The 21,177-nt window shown below is 43.9% G+C and overlaps 1 protein-coding gene across 1 annotated transcript in view; it reads right to left on the reverse strand.

Moving 5' to 3' along the window:
* Positions 1 to 1,481: 1,481 nt before the first annotated feature.
* si:dkey-97m3.1 (fatty acyl-CoA reductase 1) overlaps positions 1,482 to 21,177 on the reverse strand; it is a 72,129-nt gene continuing 52,433 nt past the window's right edge. The window contains exons 5-13 of the mRNA XM_042335841.1: positions 18,187 to 18,366; positions 16,504 to 16,681; positions 13,995 to 14,039; positions 12,941 to 13,059; positions 6,978 to 7,045; positions 5,502 to 5,673; positions 4,876 to 5,005; positions 3,804 to 3,931; positions 1,482 to 3,239 (exon numbers count right to left, since the gene is read on the reverse strand). Coding sequence (XP_042191775.1) covers positions 3,077 to 3,239; positions 3,804 to 3,931; positions 4,876 to 5,005; positions 5,502 to 5,673; positions 6,978 to 7,045; positions 12,941 to 13,059; positions 13,995 to 14,039; positions 16,504 to 16,681; positions 18,187 to 18,366 — 1,183 coding nt within the window. The 3' untranslated portion in view covers positions 1,482 to 3,076. The remainder of the gene's footprint in view (positions 3,240 to 3,803; positions 3,932 to 4,875; positions 5,006 to 5,501; positions 5,674 to 6,977; positions 7,046 to 12,940; positions 13,060 to 13,994; positions 14,040 to 16,503; positions 16,682 to 18,186; positions 18,367 to 21,177) is intronic.

Genomic DNA, 21,177 nt, shown 5'->3' on the forward strand with positions numbered 1-21,177 from the left:
TTGGACACTAATCTTCTCCAAGGTGCCAGGAGCTGCCTTTCACTGCAATCCGGCTTCTTAGAAGTGGGGAAATATGGTGATTAGAGTATTGGTATGACTATCGTTTACATCTAATAACTAGCCAAACAGTACTGGCACTATGTCTATGATGTCAGTATGAAGTATTTTGTCCAACGTGCAACTTATTTAGTTAAGTTTCATTTACTGAGCAAGCCACAAAGAGTAAAATATTGATATGGTTCATCTGATACTAATGGTTACTTACCATACTTGTATTCAGCAATGAGGAATATATGCCAACATTTCAAAAGGACTTTAGTTTGTAATTGAAATTCTTACTGAAGTAAGGAATTTTTATTGTCTCAATGATATTTTGCACAAAATGTTAAGTTTCTACATTGAGGTTGACAATTACTGATCCAAATCAGGTCAAGAGAGTACGGAGGAATTCACAGGACAACTGGAAAATCAAATTGCTGGAAATGCTGTGTGTCTGTTCAGGTGGATATGAAGGATCCCACAGTACTATACAAAGAGTATCTTGTGATGTTCAAGCCAATAATCTCCAGATTAAATTGGTCATTCACTATAGGGATGTTTGTGGGATATTGTACTATATGCTGCGACATTCACCTATAGTGACTAGTTGAGTGAATCCGATGGAAACTCTTAATAGTCTCTTAAACGCATTTTTGTCTGGCTATATTAATAATCATCATAAACTATGTACTGAAGCTTGTTTGAAAGGATAAACTGAATTTTTGACTTATCTTGTACTAAAGTTATACCACATTAAATGCAAAGAACACTGCAGTCAACTTTTTGAATATCAAATGATCAATTTACTTTTTATACCGAGCCTTTCATAGCAGGAGCACAGCCTAAGATGCTGGACAGCTGAGAGCTGCACCTGAGCTGGTATCTGAGATACGGCTGTCGTTGGGGAAGATGACCAAAAGTGCGGTCAAAACAGAAGGGCTAGGGCAGGGGGACGATAGTCATCTAATCCTTGCATTTTATATAGTGCCTTATCATGTCTTTGAAATGTCTCAAAGAACTTCACAGAATATACTGTGAAGTGAATTGACTATATTTTGTGGCCGAAACATGGAAGCCAATTGCGCACAGCAGTGTCCCATAAACACAATCGTGGATTGAGTGACCACATTTTTTTTTGATGATGACCAAAGGTACGGTCAAAACAGATGGTCTTGAGATGGACCTGGAACGGTTGAGACTGAGGGGCTCCAGAATGAAATTCCAAAGTGGGGGCAGCAAACTCTGAAACATCAACTGCTGAGGGTGAGGCAAGCAGAACAGGGGTTGTGAAGCAGGCCACTCCTCACTGAGCAGGTGGGTTGGTTAGATGAGAAAGCCAGTCAGAAACACTAATTGTCCAGCGCCTTGGGAGTCCTCCTGACGTGAAATGTGGTATACAAATGCAATTTTGTTGTTGTGATAAACATGAGGCAGAATTACTATAAGGGTACAAATGGTTGTATCTATTTCCTCCACAAATGTGAAGACACTTTAACATCACTCGAGGCAGGAAAAAAATAACCGACAGAATGTTGGCAGCTCACAGAAGATGAAACAACATTTGAAATACAATGAGTTAATGCTTCAGGTGGGAATTTGCATATGTGGAACTGTCAAGCATACTGTCAAGCATTCAATATTTCAGACAATCAGCTGAAAAAAAAACTTCAAGTATATCTCTTGCTGAGAGCCAGCTGACAAGATGGACATTGGTGATGGGTTTCTATCTATGTATGTATGTACTGCCTCAGCCTGGTTGGAAGACAAGAGCTCTGGTTTGGTTAGCTGGATTTGAGAATAGGTTTGAATCATGATTGGCAAACAACTTAACTCAGCTTAGACCACACCTGCCCGTTGAGTGGTGGTCCATGAGTCAGGAGTCGTCCTTCCCTGCAGCCTTTATTCCCTCTTAAACCACAAACCCACCTGGAACCTGAAAAATATATTATTATTGCTGGAAATGGTTTAAGGACAGTGAAAGCATGTGGAGATAGCTCACTCTAAGCATATTAAAAAAAACTTTGGGTCAACATATAATGAGTGGTTTTAGTTTCACATGCCAATCCTTTTTATTCCATCAACATCTTGTGCTTCGCAGTCGCCAAGCTCTGCAGTCATTACTTATTGGCATTTGTTAAACTGGAAAAGTCCTCCCTTTCTGAAACATTAGGAAGAAATTCAGACATTTTGGTGAAAAGTTGCATATGCTTCATGTTTGGTAAACTTTTCATTTTAGCACCAAGTTATATTGTGTATTTTCTGGAAACATGGTTTTCCCTCCACTGGCCTACTGCTGCGCTGTAAACTTTCTATGACTGATTTGAATGTATAACAGGCCCTGCAGGTCACACTGACTGTCAGATGTGATCTATGCAGCGTTGCACCCGTCTGGTGTTTCTTAGTGGATTGTCTTCAAATCAGACACCAGTCATCTTTTTTTTACTTCACTTTTCTCTTGGTGAGGAAGGAATTTTCCATTCAAGGTTTCCAATGAATTCTTATCAAGAAAGCAAACCTCTGAGCTTGAGCCACACATTATCTGTGGTTTTAGAATCAGGGGAAGAGGTGGCAGCCTTCACCAGCTATGTCCAATGCGTTGAAAGTTGTCGAAGCTGTACATTGAAACCAGTTCTGTGTGTGATGAACAGCAGTTTGTAAATATAACTGCACTGAAATCACCGTGGCACTTGCAGTCCGTTCCGTGCTATCGTTAATAAAACCGAATGGGGTATTGTATGACGAGGGCACAGAACTACTGATAATGAATGTCAGTCTCGTCGGTCTGAAGCAGTTGCTAAGGCTAGGAAACCAGAAGATCGCACCGTGGCTGGGTTGGCTGAAGGTTTAATATGCCTCCTGCTGGACTGGGTTTTTAACATTGGCAGTGTGCAGTGGTTGCAGGATCAAACAGTTTCCTGTGGAATGGCTTGGAAAGTTTTTTTCTGTTTCAGCTTTTTAAAATGTCTCTGTCTGGGTTTTTTCATTTGGTTTCAGGCCTCGTGAAGTCCAGGTCGTTCCCACTGCAGGACCACAGGCCTCAGTGCCTGATGGTACTGGATGCCCTGAAGTAGGATAGAAACTTGTAGCAAAGACTCACCACAAAGTACCAGATGTTACGAGCCATCTGGGATCGGGCAATGAAAACGCGCCAGATGACGACAAGGAGGATGGTGTTGAAGGCATAGCGGATATTTCGTAGCCTGGAAGGGAAAAGTCAGGAGTGAATGTCGGTTTACACTCAATTGAATGTCTCTGAAAAGGAGCCTGTCTCGATCACTTGGTGGCAATCTGGTACCCGAGTCAGAAGGTTGTGGATTCAAGGATTATTTTTGCAGTTATGAAACATCACCTGCAGCGAGGAGGGAAGAGAACTTCCTTGTTGGGATTTAACCCTCAGTCAACCTTCTCAAACATTGAGCAGCTGAATGTTGCTTAGGCACAAAATGGAGCATTCAACAGAGCTTTGCAAATGAGGAATGTCAGAAGCCAAGGAATTGGCAGGCGTAATCATTTCACTTCAGTCAGTAGGAGTGTCATCAGCACAGAAAAATTGCCAATACTGACATGACATAAGAATTTGTGAGTCACTGCTACATGATAGATTGAATAACCGTTTAATATGCTGTAAACTTCTATGGTTCTATATCCGCTATCCTGCAGGAATTGGGATTTGGGTATCCTTGTAGCTTTATCATCTCACCCCCCCCCTCCCATTTCCTACATTTTCTAAACAGAAGTGCATAGGACTGAGACCAAGTACTTACTTTTTTAAGTGCTGTCTTGCTGCTGGCAACCCAGACATGTCTTCATTCAGCACATACTTTTTTGTTCCTATACAGTAATTTTCTATGTATTCTGGCCAGTGAAGCTGACGGACATCAAAATTGAATCCCTGAAAATAACAATTGGAAGGATGATGAGATCCTCAGTCTTGCCTCAATCAATCAAGGTAGAAATTCTCCATCAAACATTCTCCCTCATGAATGCAGTGAAATTACAGTTGGCTCACAAATTTGGGTTGAAATATTGGGGTCTGCAAGTGTGACTTGGGAGAGAAAACAAAACTCACTACGTTTCAATTTGTTAGAATTGTCCAACTCTGCCACAGGCACCGTTGAGCAGATTTGTTGGTCAATGATTGGACTTTGCTTTATTCCTGATTCATCTTGATACTCTCTCTGTCTATCTTTGATAACATTGGACAATGATCTTCAGTTTCTGATTCAAATGGCTCAAAAAAGTGGATGCGCACCAGGCATCCACTGTTGTGGGACACCTTGTGGTTGCCCTGTTTTTGCAGTTAAACACCTCCCATGATAGGTTGACATATTAAATTTAGCGTTCTGGGCGCCAAGTAGAAAGGTGGAATTAAGAGGGGGGAGGGAATGGGGTGGCGATGCGAAGATGACCAAAGTCAAGGTCAATGGGGAAGGTCTTCAGATGCGCATAGGAGGAGGCAAGGAAGGGGGAGAGGTGGAGGTGCTCCGGGATGGAGTTTGAGGGCGGGAGCAGAGAGGCTGAAGGCCCAACTGTAGATGGTTGGGCAGGCCGGGCGGGGGACATGGAATAGGCCAAAGTCTGCTGAGCGGAGGGAGTCCGCAGGTCGGTAAGGAGTCGATAGTCATACTGGTTTTATCATGTGTACGATTTTAAAGTTGTGTTTTTAACAATTTCTAAGTTCACTGCAATGGCCCATCTGTACTAAACTAATCTTGCCACTATTAACACAGTGCATGGTGCAGAGGTCAAGATCGAGTGTGAGGAGGTGTCGGTGAGCCTGACAACACTGGACTGGTATTCAGCATTGTGCAGCTGGATGGATGAATTGGTGCTTACCTTCTTATCTTCAGGACTGAGGTAATTCATCAGCAAGTTCATATTGTCTGAACTCCACACCCAGGACTGGCTGCTGAAGTACTCCAGTAGCATCATGGATTTGTGAAGTCTGTTGAAGATCCTCATCATTCTGCAATAATAATATTTGCATTTGATATAGCGCCTTATCACACCTTTGTATCTCAAAGCACTTCACAGGATATACTGTGAAGTGGATTGACTGTGTATTTTGTAGGTAAAATGACAGGGTTCAGTTGAGCAGACCTGATGGACTGCAGAGACTGAGCAACGCTTGCCAAATGCCTGACTTGCTGGCAATCTCTTTTGATCTTGCCTTCTGCCAGTATTTGAAATCTGTTTCCTTGCACGATGCCCAGTGTGACGCACCTTCACGAGACAGTGGGGTTTACGTAGTGACCAGAATATTCTGGGCAGATTGAAGAGTCGCCATATTCAATGACTCAATATTTGGTGTTGCTCGAGCTGAATTTCAAGTCTCTCTGAACTATGCAAGTTATTCTGCAATGGGAAATGTAGATGTCCAGGGAATAACAGTGCTACAAGCAGTACCAGAGTCCAACTGTAGGTGCTCAAAATTTACCACACCCTTTAGGATGTGTACTTACCTTGGCTTTTGGCCTGTCAGCTTCAGGTAGACATCATAGAGTAAAGCAGGGGCTTTGTGACTAACAGTGATCCAGTATTGATTGATCAAGTAATTGGATGTTATGTTTGCATTGGGCCTCCGGAAGGCTTGCTCCAAGGGATTCCTCTTAAAGGTGGAAATAACATGGTATTCTGGAAAGAGAAATTAATTACATTAGTAATTTGCAGAGTTGTGGCAGGTAGATTGGGACTGGATAGATTGCTTTTTTAAAAAATCCAGCATAGAAGTAATGGGCCAATGATAGTATTTTTTGCTGTAAATTTCCATGATTCTTACAGTTGAGATCTGGTGCTGCAGAAAATAATTCACCTGTCCTGTGAGATGCATCTGTTCCCGATGAACAACCCAAAGAGAAGATTCACTTGTTGGAAGAGTTGTATAAATTATAACTTTACTGCGCACACATACTGTAGATGGCACTGTACTATGTGCTACAAATGTATCTTCTGCCTACTGTGTTAGAATTTTAATTTTTTTTATAATGTTAAAATCATAAGATGTTGCGAACGGGTTAACTTTTAGATTTAAGTATGAGACAACCGGACACCCCCACGGGAATTCGTGGGCAGGACTGAAACTCATGATTGACACTCACGATCACATGAGTGTCTCAAGGACAATATTTGTGCTGCTTGCACGTACGCTCAAGATTACGTGAGTGTCTCAAAGACAATATGTGGCTGCTGCTGCACGTACACACCATGAGATGTTCACGTGAACCCAGTGTGATTTGGGCCATGTGATCCAATGTCTGAATAATGATTGGACGTAAGTGAGCATAAAAGTCCATTCAACCCTTTGTTCGGGGGCCGTCTGAGACTGGGTCTCCGAGACAATATCTACTGGTGCTGGAAGACTGAAAGCTTGAACATTGAAGGAAGCCTCCGTAGTGAAGACCTGACGGAAGATTTATATCCCGGTAGTATTGTTTTGTTGGTGAATCTATCAATTGTACTTGCTTGCCCACGCCCATCGGGAATTTGAACGGATCCTTGAGTTTAATAAACACCACTCTAGTTGCAAACAGTAGCTGTGTTTGATTGGAACTCGCATTTTTCTAACATCTGTAAAACGTGGAAAAGTAACCTTGAGACAGAGAGCAGTACTGAAGGCTTTTGATGTAGCAAATTCAGTGATGTTTACTGAGTGGTACTTCAGAAGTCTGATATTAAAAACATTGGCATCATTTTCTTGTATGCATTTAACGATCTTTGTTGTACAAAACAAAAACAGTTTAGAAGACGTTAAGTTCCTGAGGCGGAACAATATTTGGAGTGTGATTATCAATTACCTATTTTGCACTGCAAGCAACCCAACTCAGTTCATCCCAAACAAAACTATTATTTTCACGCACATTCCTACCACATCATGCAACACAATTTTACTGAAGCAAAGCTCACCCACCACCTCATTTCTTTTTCTAAGTGTAACTTACCAATCTCTCCCCAGTGAAATGGGTTGATCGCTCCTGTAGTACAGTTGTAAATAAGGCTACTTTTGGGTCTGAAATATAACCAAAATTTGCACAAATGTGAGTTCATCCCTTTTGATCCAGCAGTCCATGTATTATCTTATTTAATCTTAGTTCCAGTTCTCCAGCCTTGCAATAATATGCAGTGAGTATCCCAGAGATTCTGATCAGAATGCAGCTGTGACAAATGCATTTGCCTAACTGTGGGGGAATGAATGGCACTAAGCAGTCACACATTTGTGGTTGAATACAGGTTCCTAAATCTTGGTGATGTTCACAATGTATCTGTGTCAAATTCCAAAAACACAAACCTCCTGTCTCTTGTTAAATACCTGAGTGTAACTTGGACACTGGACTTGCCCTCTGAGCTTCTTGCAACTCAAAACATTTTATTTTTCCCTGATCACATCGTTAAATCAAAGTACAAATGCAATTAGTGTACCGCTGCTAGGTATTTAAAAGAGCAAAGTATTTAAAAGAGATATCCCTCCCATCTGCTCAGAATTTGGCACTATCATAATCCTTGCATTTGATGTTATCTTTCAGTGTGAGAATGTCTCAAAGTGTTTCCAAGATTTACTGTCAAGCGTTACAATTGTTTTTTGTCAATGAACCCAGCAGCCAGTTTATAAACATCAGTATAAATCAAAGAGCTGTGAAATCAATTTTATTTTCAGGGATAGTTGGACAGGACACCGGGAGAATCTCCCTTTTTCTGAGGAGTGCCATGGGATTTTCAACATCCACCTCTACAGGCAGAGAGGACCTTGGCCTTAACTTCTCATCTGAAGGTAGACATCAAGTTCCAATCCTGATGTGTGAGTTGACCCTACAACCTGCTGATGTTGAGGTGGGATTGCTACCAATTGAACCACTCTGACACCAATTACTCTGCGGTCACCAATACCCACCTCTCCTCATTTGTTCTCCTGGCCTTATAGAAAGGACAGACAGATGGAGTTAATTAAAATAAATCAATTCACAACTGTAAGCAGATGTTCACTTAGTGAAAATCCTCCCATTGTGGAATGACTGCTTTCTATCACAAGATGGAACAACTTACCATTAACCTGCAGAGACAGGATTCCTGACAACAATTTCTATTCATTAAGTACAGAGTGTCCACAAAGTGCAGTTATCATAGAATCTTTCAACACAGAAGGAGGCCATTCAGCCCATTGTGCCTGTGCCGGCTCTTTAGAAAAGCTATCCAATCAGTCCCACTCTCCCGCTCTTATCCCTATACCCCTGCAAATTTTTCAGTTTTATGTAACTACCTAATTCCCTTTTGAAAGTTGTTATTGAATCTGTTTCCACCATCTTTTCAGACCATAACAACTCTCTGTATAAAAAAATTCTCTTCATCTCCCCTCTAGTTCTTTTGCCAATTATCTTAAATCTATGTGCCCTGGTTATTGACCTACCAGGCAGTGGAAATAGCTTCTCCCTAACTACTACATCAAAACCTCTCATAATTTTGAACACCTCTATTAAATCTCCCCTTAACCTTTCCTGTTCTAAGGAGAACAATCCCAGCTTCTTTAGTCTCTCCACATTATCTAATGTCTATCAAATCTGGTACCATTCTGGTAAATCTCCTCTGCACCCTCTCCAAGGTCTTGATATGCTTCCTAAAGTGTGGTGCCATGAATTGGACACAATACTCCAGCTGAGACCTAACTAGTGACTTATAAAGGTTTAGCATAACTTCCTTGCTTTTGTACTCAATGCCTCCATTTCTAAAGCCAAGGATCCCATATGCCTTTTCAACAACTCTATCAACCTGTCCTGACACCTTCCACGACCTGTGTATGCGAACCCCCAGGTCTCTCTGCTCCTATACCCTCTTTAAAACTGTACTATTTATTGTATATTGCCTCTCCTCATTCTTCCACTCAAAATGCATCAACTCACACTTCTCTGCATTAAACTTCATCTATCATATGTCTACCCATTTCACTATGATCTCCTGCAGTCTGCTACCTTTCTGTTTACCATGTTCCCAAGTTTTGTTTCTTTAAAATCTTGCTCTTTATACAAAAGTCCAAGTCATTAACATATATCAAAAAGAGCAGTGGACCTAATACTGATCATTGGGGAATACCACTGTTTTTTGCCCTCCAGTCTGAAAACAACCATTCACCACTACCCTCTGCTTTCTGACTCCGAGCCAATTTCGTATCCATGCTGCTGTCCCTTTTATCCCATGGGCTTCAATTTTGCTAACTCTATAATGCGGCACCTTGTCAAATACCTTCTGAAAGTCCATATACATTACATCAACTGCATCAATCCACCTTCATCAATCCTCTCCATTAAATCATCAAAGAACTCAATTAAGTTTGTCAGACACAATTTGCCTTTAACAAATCCATGTTGACTGTCATTAATTAAGTTATATTTTTCTAAATGAAAATTATTTTTGTCCCAGATTATGGTCTCTAGAAGTTCCTCACCACCGACGTTAGGCTGATTGGGCTGTAGTTACCAACTTTATCCCACTCCCCTTTTTTTAAAAAAAGGGGTAACATTTGCAACCCTTCAGTCCTCAGGCATTATTCTCATATACATGGGGGATTGAAAGATTGTGGCCAGAGCCCCCACTATTTCCACCCACACTTCCCTCACCAATTGAAGATGCATCCCATCCAGACTAGCTGACTTTTCTACTTTGAGCACTGCTAACCTTTTAAGTACATCTTATCTATTTTTATCCTATCCAATTTCTCTATGTCCTCCTCCTTTACTGTGACATCCTGTTTTATGAAGATAAAAGCAAAGTACTCATTCAGTACCTCAGCCATGCCTTCTGCTTCCACAAGAAGTTTTCCTTTTTATCCCTAATCAGCCCCACACTTGCTTTGACCATCCTTTTACTCTTTATGCGTTTATAGAAGACTATAGTGTTCCCTTTTATGTCATCCGCTAATCTTTTCTCATACACTCTCTTTGCCACTCTTATTCCCTTTTTCAGTTCTCCTCTGCACTTTCTGTACTCTGCTTGATTCTCAAATGTATTTTGAATTTGACATTTATCACAAGCTTCCTTTTTCTGTTTAATTTTAATCCCAATTTCCATAGTGATCCAGGGAGCTCTAGCTTTGGATACCCTACTTTCCCCATCATGGGAATGTGTTTGGTCTGTACCCCAACTATCTCCTCCTCGAAGGCCTCCCATATTCTGTGAAGCGCTTTGGGACGTCTAGAAGACGTGAAAAGCGCTATTTCAAATGCAAGGATTATTATTATTATTATTACTCATTTACCATTTTACCCGTCAATCTTTGTTTCCAATCCACCTGGGCCAGATCCCTTTTCAACTCATTGAAATTAGCTCATTTCCAATTGAGTATCTTCACCTTGTTCCTTCTCCCTTTCCATAACTACTCTAAACCTAATGATATTGTGATCACTATTATCCAGATGCTCTCCCACTGAAACCCACTCCACTTGCCTCACTTCATTCCCCAGCACTAGATCCAGCACTGCTTCCTTCCTCGTTGGACTGTAAACATACTGATTGAGAAAGTTGTCCTGTACACATTTTAGGAATTCTTCCCCTTCTGTGCCCTTTACACTATTTTCTTCCTAATCTATGTTTGGATATTTTAAGTCCCCCATTATCACAACTCTATTGTTTTTACATCTTTCTGAAATCTGCTTTCAGATTAGTTCCTCTATCTCTTTCCCATTATTTGGTGATCTATAGTATACACCCTGCAGCTAAACAGCTAAATGCTCCTTAACTCTAACCAAATAGATTCTGTCTTTGACTTATCTAGCACATCATCCCTTTCCAGGGCTCTAACAATATATTTGATCAATACTGCCAACTCCCTCCTCTTTTTCCTTCCCTATCCCTCCTGAATACATTGTAATGTTAAGCTCCCATTCCTGCCCTTGTTTGAGCCAAATCCCAATTATTGGCACTACATCATAATCCCTTGTGGCAATTTGTGCCTGCAGCTCACCAATCTTATTTGTTACACTCTGGGCATTTACATACATGCACTCCAAAACTGCCTTTGTCTGCTTTGCATTTATTCCCTGTCTGATCTCTCCTCTTTATTTCAGTTATTTCTCTCTCCCATTCCTCTATGTTCCTTGTTTCTCCTCTCTGATGGCACATCCTGGTTCCCCCCCACCCTCCCGCCAAATTAATTTAAACCCTCCCCCACAGCAGAATGTCTGTCAGACATCAAGTCCTGGATGAGAGCTAATTTTCTTCAGTTGAACAAGACCGAGGCTCTCCTGATTGGCTCCTGTCAGCGCCTCCTCACCTCAGGCGCTGACAGCATCACCATCCATGGTTGCACACTCCACCTTGCTAAGCCAGTCTGGAACCTTGGCATCTTGTTTGACCCTCAACTATCCTTTCTACCCTACATCTGTGCCATATCCCGCTCTGCTTTCCCCACCTCCACAGCATCGCCCAGCTCCGCCACTGTCTCACACCACAGGCCACTGAAACCCTCATACACACTTTCATTACATCGAGGCTCAACTATGCAAATTCTTTGCTTGTCGGCCTCCCAAACTCCTCCCTCCATAGGCTGCAGATCATCCAGAACTCTGCAGCCCATGTCGTCTCCTGGACCAGGCTCCATGACCTGACTACTGGCTTCCCATCACACAGAGGATACAGTTCAAGATCCTAAACCCCTACCCTCCTGCTTACTCCCTCCGCTCAGCGGTCTCCGATCTGCTTCATGTCACCCTCCTCGCTCGCCCCACTATAGGCGGGCTGACTTTCTGCCACTCTGCTCCCACCCTCTGGAACTCCATCCCGCAGTACCTCCACCTCGGCCCCTCCCTTGCCTCCTTCAAGCCCCATCTCAAGACCCTTCTCTTCGACCGTGCCTTTGATCACCCTGCTTCCCCCCTGCCCTCCACCCTCCCTGCTCCCGACCCCCAGCTTGAGTCCAAAAAAATGGTTTGTGAGTGTCACACTCTCGGAGAATTTCTGCACTGCCTGTCTCTTCTTCTTACCACCCCGGGTGGTCACCCACTAACTCTCCTCCTGAACTCTTTGTGGCTGTTGGGTGAACACCTCCTGAAATGTACGTTCGATTAAAGGCTTCAGCTTCCCGGATGCACTGTAGTGACCCTAGCCCCTCCTCAAGCTCAGAAACTCTAAGCTTGAGCTCTAGTAGCCGGCCGCAATTTCTGCACATATGGTTGTCCAGCACAAGTGAATCATCCTGGAGTTCCCACATGGCACACAATGTGCATGCAACAGGTCTCAGCTGATCCACCATATTCCCAGAAGTTTTTTTCTTTATTATGTTACTGTTTTTTTCTACAGTGCTTTTCTGACCAACAACTGAAACAGGTGGAAGAATGATGATAATTGTACTTAGAAGTAATTGCATTCTGTAGAAGTGTTTAACTGTATTTGGACATCCAGAGGATCAGTGTGAGCAACATTTATTTTCATGGCAATAATGTTTTTCTGTAACATGGATGGAGTGGTGAGGCGAAATGCATCTCTGACAGCTTTTTTAAGCTCCTCCATAGTCTCATTTTGCTACTTTGTAATTGGGGTGGGGGGTGTACAAGGACTTCCAGCACATATGGTGAAGTGCAAACTGTATATTTTGTGATCTAACAAGGCAGACAGTTTGCACACAGGCAATCCCACAAACAGCCATGGACCAATTTTATTTGGGGGTTTAATGGCCATGACGCTGGGCAAGAGAGAATCCCTTCAGACAATTTCCCCAAACCTCGCACTATACTTCATCACTAGGTTGCCAATTTAAAGTGACTTTCACAACTAAAATTCGCTCTTCCAATAAAGATATGAATTTGCTTTATAAATACAACACAAAACATTAAAAGCCAGTAAGGTCTGGGTGTATTGCGCCATTTTAACAAATGCAGGGGTGTGATAATGAGATCCTGTGTAGAGCACAAAAGTTGCTTACCTCTGAACTGCTGTATACCAGCCAGCGGTCAGAGTCAGATTAACCACAACATCAACAGGGATGAGGTCAGCCACTGCGTTGTTGGTTGCCCTCATGGTTCGAAGAATTCCTTTGCCTGCCTGAATAATGGAAACAAGATAAACAATTTGTAAAATCCACCTGACCCAACCATGCGCTCCATCTCTGTTGTTACCAGAGAGGTTCGGATAGGGAAGGACCTTTAACCCACTTGAACTGATGTTTCGAGAATACCCGCCCTATGGCATTATCATGCTGTTTTTTGAATACATCTCACCTGGCTTCAATCACTCTTACTCTTCCCAGCCATAAATTACCCTCTGTGTAAAGTAATACTTCCTGATGTCTGTCCTGAAATTATGCTTCACAACTCTCAGGCTGTGTTCTCTTTCTCTGTTGTCTCGGTGCATTCTATTATGAACCACCTCTTTGGAATACATCACCCTCAACTGATGATTAAACTGCTTTCATGTGATCAAGCAAAGCCCATCCTTGAAACTGAGCTGAGGCCAAAAGCTAACAAAAAGACAATGTTCATTAGCGGTGCACTAAACTTGGGATGATTTAAAAAACGTTTCCAAAAAGATCAACCACCAAAGTGCCTTTCAGAAGGAACATAGGAACCGGAGTAGGCTATTCAACCCATTGAGCTTGATCATGGCTGATCTGTACTTCAACTCCATTTATCCGCCTTTGCTCCATATCCCTTGATACCGTTACCTAACAAAAATCTATCCACCTCAGTCTTGAACATTATAATTGGTCCACAGCCTTTTGGGAGAGAGAGTTCCAGATTTCCACTACCTTCTGTGTGAAAAAGTGCTTCCTGATTTTGCTCTTAAATGATCTAATTCTAATGTTAAGATGATGCCCCTTATTCTGGATTTCCCCCACCACAGGAAATAGTTTATCTGTATCTACCCAATCAAATCCCTTTATCATTTTAAACACCTCAATCAGATATTAGGACACACAATCTGTACAATTACAATTACTTTCTCATTATTTTTTTAGAAACAAGAACAGTGTTACATACAGCAATGAAAAGGCCACTTGGTCCATTGAAATTGTCAATCCAACCCTGCAAAAAAGAGTCAACACTGTAGAATACACTTAAATACAGCCCCACCACAATAAAAGCATAATCTCCTTAAACACATTAAATCTTCCACTCTGTGCTACAGTGACCATCACAGAACAAACCTATTTGTGTGAGAAGAGAACACAAATCAGAACTCTGACATTGGCCTCTTTGCAATTAATGTCACGTTTTTCATGTCAGGATTCCGTCTCAAAGTACTTCACAGGATTTACAAATAGCACACTGCAATGTACCGCAAACAGCCATGAAGTGAATGACCATTTTTATTTAGCGACTGTTGACCAGGATACCGGAAGAAACTCCCTTCTTTTACAGAATAGCCCTGAAGGATCTTGAAAGTCCACCTGAACAGGCAGATGTGACCACAATTTAATGTCTCATCCGAAGGACTGCACCTCCGTCAATGCAGTGCTTCACATTGGAATGTCAGCCTGGACTGTGAGTCAAATGTCCAAATGCGGTTCTTGAACCCACAACCAACACACTCAGAAGCAAAAGTGCTTTCAACAAAATCAGGCTGACACCTGATGAAACTAATTTCCTGAAGCAGTTTAACACTACAAGACAGCATTGAACTTCTTCATGCTTACTCTCACTGTCTGCAAGCCAAGAACCATCAATTCACATTTTCTGAGGACTGCTGTTCAGTTTCACTAAGTGCCGAATGCATGTCCAGCACTGACCGACATCATCAACCTCTCCCTGACCACCGGTTCAGGTCCCACCCCCATAAACACAGCCATCATCATCCGCATCCTAAAAAAACCTTCCCTGGACCCATCCCTCCACTCCAGGGTCCTGGAACGAGTCATTGCTCCCAGGTCTGCTCCTTGCTTTCTCGCCATTCCCTCTTTGAACCCCTCCAATCCGGCTTCCGCGCTGCCCACAGCATGGAAACAGCCCTGGTCAAAGTCACTAATGACATTCTGAATATCTGTAATCAGGGCTCCCTCTGCCTCCTTGTCCTCCTCGACCTCTCTGCTGCCTTCGACACTGTCACCACTCCATCCTCATACACCGCCTCTCCTCTTTACTTAATCTTCGCAGACCTACCCTTGCCTGGATCAAATCCTATCTCTCTCACCGCCTCGATTTTGTTGCCTCTAACGGTTTCTCCTCCGGCCCCCACATTGTCACGTCTGGCGTCCCCCAGGGCTCGGTCCTTGGTCCTCTCCTCTTTAATATCTACATGCTCCCCCTTGGTGACATCATTCGCAGGCATGGGGTCAACTTCCACATATATGCGAATGACACCCAACTCTATCTTTCTGCTTCCACCCTCAACTCCAGCACCACTGCTGTCCTGACAGACTGACTGTCGGACATCAAGTCCGGGATGAGGGCAAATTTCCTACAGTTGAATGTGAACAAGACTGAGGCCAACCTGATGGCTCATGTCAGAGCCTCTGCACCTCAGACTCTGGCAGCATCAACCTCCATGGTTGCACACTACAACTCACCAAGCCAGTCAGGAACCTAAGTGTCTTGTTCGACCCTCAACTGTCTTCTTCCCCATATCCAAGCCATGACCCATTCTGCCTTCCCTCATCTCCGTAACATCGCCCGACTCTGCCACTACCTCACCCCTCAGGACAATGAAACTCTTGTTCATGCTTTCATCACCTCCAGGCTCGACTATGCAAACGCCCTGCCTGTCGGCCTTCCCAACTCCTCTCTTCACAGGCTGCAGATAATCCAGAACTCTGCAGCCCGTGTCCTCTCCCGCACCAAACTCTGTGACCCCATCTCCCCCACTCTCGCCCGACTCCATTGGCTCCTTATCCTTCAGAGGATCCAGTTCAAGATCCTGGTCCTCACCTACAAAGCCCTCCATGGTCTCGCCCCACCCTACCTCTGCGACCTCCTAACCGCCTACCAACCCGCCCGTTACCTCCGCTCAGTCGGCTCCGGCCTGCTCCATGTCCCCCGACCCACCCGCCCCACCATTGGCAGGAGAGTCTTCAGCCACTGTGCCCCCAACCTCTGGAATTCCATCTCCCAATCACTCCATCTCGCCCCCTCTTAGCCTCCTTCAAGTCTCGCCTCAAAACCCTCCTCTTCGACCATGCCATCGGTCACCCTCTTTCCCCTCCCCTCCCTTCTCCCTCCCTGACCCCAGCTCGGGACTGAAATGCTGCACACTGTCCAGTGCCTTGGGACATCCTCCTGATGTGAAAGGCGCTATACAAATGTAATCTTGTTGTTGTTGTTGTTGATGCTCAAACCTGTTCAGCAAGTTGGTCACATGGTGTGAGCCCATATGAATTCCTTTCCTAATTCCTTGACCTTATCGTCAATCTTCTGCCCACCCCCAACAAATTTACCTCCGTCTTGCTCCTGCGAGCAAGACCTCCATTCACTATATCCATATTCGCAATGACAAACATTACCATGGGCAACAGTAACCGGCGACAAGCACTCTGTTCAGAGCAAGCAAACTTACTGGGAATGGCTCCTGCCAACTGGCTCCAACAATGGAGGGTCTGATGATGGCAATGTTCAGATTGGCACTTTCTTGATGCACAATGTATTCTGCCAAAGCCTTGGTGTAAGTGTAGGTGTTGGGCCAGTCACCGAGCAGCTTTGGAGTAATGTCTCGAATTATACTTTCATCCATCCACCTACAAAAAGGAATATTTGTTACTCTTGGAAACCCAAACATACGTCTCTGAATCGCTTCCAACAATTAATAAACAAACATTTGGTCTCTGGGTTACATATCAATTATGTTTTATCTTCACTTATTATAAAATGCGACCACTTGTAAAAAGCTGGTCACAATGCTCTTATTTTAATGGTGCTTCCTTCATATCAATGGCACTGGGAGCTTGGTGTACCCTACAACAACAACAACAACAACAAAAAGATTACATTTGTATAGCGCCTTTCACGTCGGGAGGATGTACCAAGGCGCTGGACATTTCAGACCCGAGCTGGGGTCAGGGAGGGAGAAGGGAGGGGAGGGGAAAGAGGGTGACCGAGTTGGGTGTCATCCGCATACATGTGGAAGTTGACCCCATGTACGCGGATGATGTCACCAAGGGGGAGCATGTAGATATTAAAGAGGAGAGGGCCAAGGACAGAGCCCTGGGGGACGCCAGAAAGTCGACGGGCTGTTTGTTCCACAATTGCTTCATTTTGTAAAGATATCTCTTAGATAATCCAAAAACCTTCTTCTGCCTCACTGTTAAGTATCTTGTTTGCAATGTATTCTAACGTACAGCACAACGCTGCATTGTTGGAGGTTCCATCCTTTGGGTGAGACGTTAAACCAAGGTCCTGTTTACTTGTTCAGGTGAACATTAAAGATCCTATAGCACTGTTCAAAAAAGAAGGGATTTTCTCCTGGTGTCCTGGTCAAGAAAACACCAGATAAAAATTGGTGTGTCACTTCACAGCTGTTTGTACGACACTGGCCTTTTGCAAATTGCCTGCCACGTTTGCATACAGAATACACAGTCACTACACTTCACGGTGAATCCTATGAAGTGCTTTGAGACATTTCGATTAGCTGATATGGCTCCATACCAAACTCATAGATCATCATAATTATTATTGCTGTACTTCCATTAACTGGCACTGGGAAGTACTTAGTCCTATTCCTGGTGTATACTGACTTAAAGGATTAAAGGATTGATGAGAGACCACAATAGTGATCTGACAACTCATCACAAACCGTGTGCCGTTACAAATTCAAAGTTCCTATGCCTACCAACTAGCTGTTACCTCTCCTCCTTCCCACCTTCTCTCTATCATGATGCCCAGGGCCACAGTTAATCAGTGGACACCCCCTTCAAGCACTGGGCAACAGTAGAGCCTTTAGGCTCACACATTTAATGAAGAGTTTATGAGGAAGGAATGCCAGGCATCGTCACCTGACATAAAAACTGTGCCTGCTTCAGAGGAGAAACTCGACAAAAAAAAAACGCTACTGTCCTTCAAAAGAGCTGATTGTTCTTTCACCCTTTCATGTGGGGTCATTTAAATTCTCTGAATCTGAGCTTCAAAATTATGAGTGCACTTAAAAATCTACAACAGAGCACATGATCTGAAATTTTTATTTAATGAACTTAAGACTCAAACCACGTATTATCTGGGTCTCAACTATCTTTAAAAGCATACTTACTCCACAGAGTCAATGAGTCTTTTGGGTTCAACGGGGGGTGGGTAGATGACCTCTTCTACGTGGCTCCGGTTGCAGTTTGCATATGCAGTGGAGATGTGGATGAAGACGTCAAGATTCTGCATCCGTCGTGCCAGGGCCAGGAGCTGCTGTGTTGCCACCACGTTCAGCTGGAGGGCGTGTCTACAGGGTAACCAGAGTGGAACACAGAGTCACTGAGCAGAAACAGCAATCCCCGAATGAGACATGGAATTGCACAGCACACATTTTCTGCATGAGTTCGCATTCAGTAATCTGGAATTCAGTGCCAACTTCCCTCACTGAAACATACAAATCAGAGCCACAACGACGTGTGTACTTGTCAAACCATTAGATGACTCAAGAGACTCGGTCAGGCTTCCAGGCTCCTCTTAATTTCATAAAACAGTCCATTCTTTCCAGTGCCTCTTGCACCTCAGGAAGTGGAGGCAGATTAGGGTTTACTAGGGTCGCATTCACTAACAATATACTACAATTTACAGTAAATCCTATTAAGGGCTTTAAGGTGTCCTCCTGACATGAAAAGCACTGCATTAAAAGTAAGGATTATTGTTTATTATTTTGATTTGCTCACTAATTTAAAACATCAGCAAAAACAAAACTCAGGCCACAGTGCTCCTCTATGCCCTCACCTAATCCCATAACTTTCCTTTTGATTGGAGCTCACCACCCAAGAGACTCAACCCCGAGAGGAACAGAAAAGATGTAGGCTCCATTTCTACTCCAATCGTCACTGGCCTGAGTTCCTGATCACACCCACCCTGCTGTGTATGGAAATGATGTATCTAATTCAGGCCTCCCACACACAGTAGCAAACAATGCCACTGGTATGCAACTGAATGCATTGGGATAAAGCTATGGACTAATATTATTTCCCACAGGTGATAAGGTGTCTTGTGAGCAGGTTGTTCTTCACAGGTTTTACAGCCTGATGATAACTTGAAGAGGAAAGAAGGAATTGATTCTGTCACCAATAAAAAGTAATCCTCCTTCATGTGGCCAGAGTGGTCCAACCTTTTGGCTGCCGAGAGCCGGATGTCATATTTGAGAAATGTCCACGGGCCGTGTAAGCAATATTTTTGTGTTTCCCTTCCAGAAGCATAACAAAATTTATGTCTCAAAGCGATCAACACTCCACGGCTAGGCACACAAGCTGGGAATGGGAGCTGAGGGAGGTGGGCTCCTTCTCAATCATTCTGCACACATTCTCTCCCACACTCTCTCTCTCACATACTCTCTCCCACACATTCTCTCTCTGCTCTCACACTCTCTCTCTCCCCCCTCTCTCAATCACTCTCTCCCAACTCTCCCTCACATACACTCTCCTTCTCTCACAATTACTCTCTCTCCCTCCCCCTCCCTCCCACATACACACACACACTCTCTCTCTCTCCTCTCACATTTTCTCTTGGTCACTCTCTCCCCCTCTCTGTTCTCTGCCTCTGTCTCTCTCTCCCTCTCTCTATGTTTCTCTCCCGCTCTCCCTCAAGCTCTCTCTCTCTTAATCACTCTCTCTCTACCCCTCTCTGTCAATCACTCAGCCCGGTCGATGATTCATCTAGCCCGAGACCATTTCCAACTGCGAGCCTCCTACTCACTCCTCCTGGGTGAACTCATGGCAGTGGCAGGAGCCAGCGATTAGGAGGACGTGATTGTCAGGAGAGCCACTTGCTTTCCCCTCAGCTTGCGTTGACTTCCTGACAGACTGCAGTAATGGCTGGAATGATTTTCACTTTCTTGCTCTATTTTGTAATATTTGGCAAATTGGCTGCTGCATTTGCCTTTGACTCAGTCACCTCACTTTTCAGCAATAACCTGTAAAGAGCTTTGAGACCTTCCAGTGTCACAAGGATCCTACCAAAATCAAAGAATATTACGATTAACATTATCCCTCAATTTTCAAAATGTTACTGAGCAATAAAGATTATTTTAGGTTGGAGTACACCCAACTTTATCTTTCTGCCTCGACCCTCGACTCCAGGACCACTGTTGTCCAGACAGAATGTCCTGGATGACAGCTAACTTTCTACAGTTGAAAGTCAACAAGACCAAGACCCTCCTGATTGGCTCCAATTAGCACATCCATACCTCAAGCACTGGCAGCATCACCATCTAAGGATGCACACTCCATCTCACTGAGCCAATGCGGAACCTTGGTGTCTTGTTTGACCCTCAACTGTTCTTTCTACCTCATCTCCGTGCCATGATCCGCTCTGCCTTTGCCCACCTCCGCAACATTTACCCGGATCAGTCACTGTCAGGTCGTCAAAACCCTCATCCACGCATTTATCACATGGAGTCCTGCAGCTCAGTAGTTAGAGCTTGCCTCGGAATTCAATTTCAGGCAGGGCGAAACGTTGGGCAAGTTTCCTTACTCCACATGCCTCTGTTTACCTAGCAGTGAATAGGAACCCGGTTGTTAGTTGATTGGTGGATTGCTTTTCCGGGGGTAATAATTCCTTCAAAAAAAATTATAATAATAAATTGGTCACTTAATCCACATCTGTTTGTGGGACACTGCCATGCGCAATTGGCTGCCGTGTTTCACCCACAAAGTGCACTGTCAATTCCCTTTACAGTATGTTCAGTGAAGCGTTTTGAGAGATATCGAAGGCGTGATAATCCGCTATGTCAAATGCAAAGCTCGATTATGCCAACTCCCTGCTCGTCAGCCTTCCCAATTCTTCCCTCCACAAGTTGCAGATCATCGAGAACTCTGCAGCTTGTGTCCTCTTCCGCACCAGGCTCCATGACCCGATCACTTCCACCCACGCCCGGCTCCAATGGCTCCCCAGTGGATAGAGTTCAAAATCCTCGTCCTCGCCTTCAAGGCTTTCCACGGTCTTGCTCCTTCCTACTTCTGTGAGCTGCTGACCCCATATCAACCTGTCCGCTCCCTCCATTCCTCAGGTGGTGGCCTGTTCCACATCCACCGCCTGGCCAGCCTGCCCCACC

The sequence above is a fragment of the Callorhinchus milii genome, unplaced genomic scaffold, assembly GCF_018977255.1.
Source record: "Callorhinchus milii isolate IMCB2004 unplaced genomic scaffold, IMCB_Cmil_1.0 Scaffold5, whole genome shotgun sequence".
Lineage (NCBI taxonomy): Eukaryota > Metazoa > Chordata > Chondrichthyes > Chimaeriformes > Callorhinchidae > Callorhinchus > Callorhinchus milii.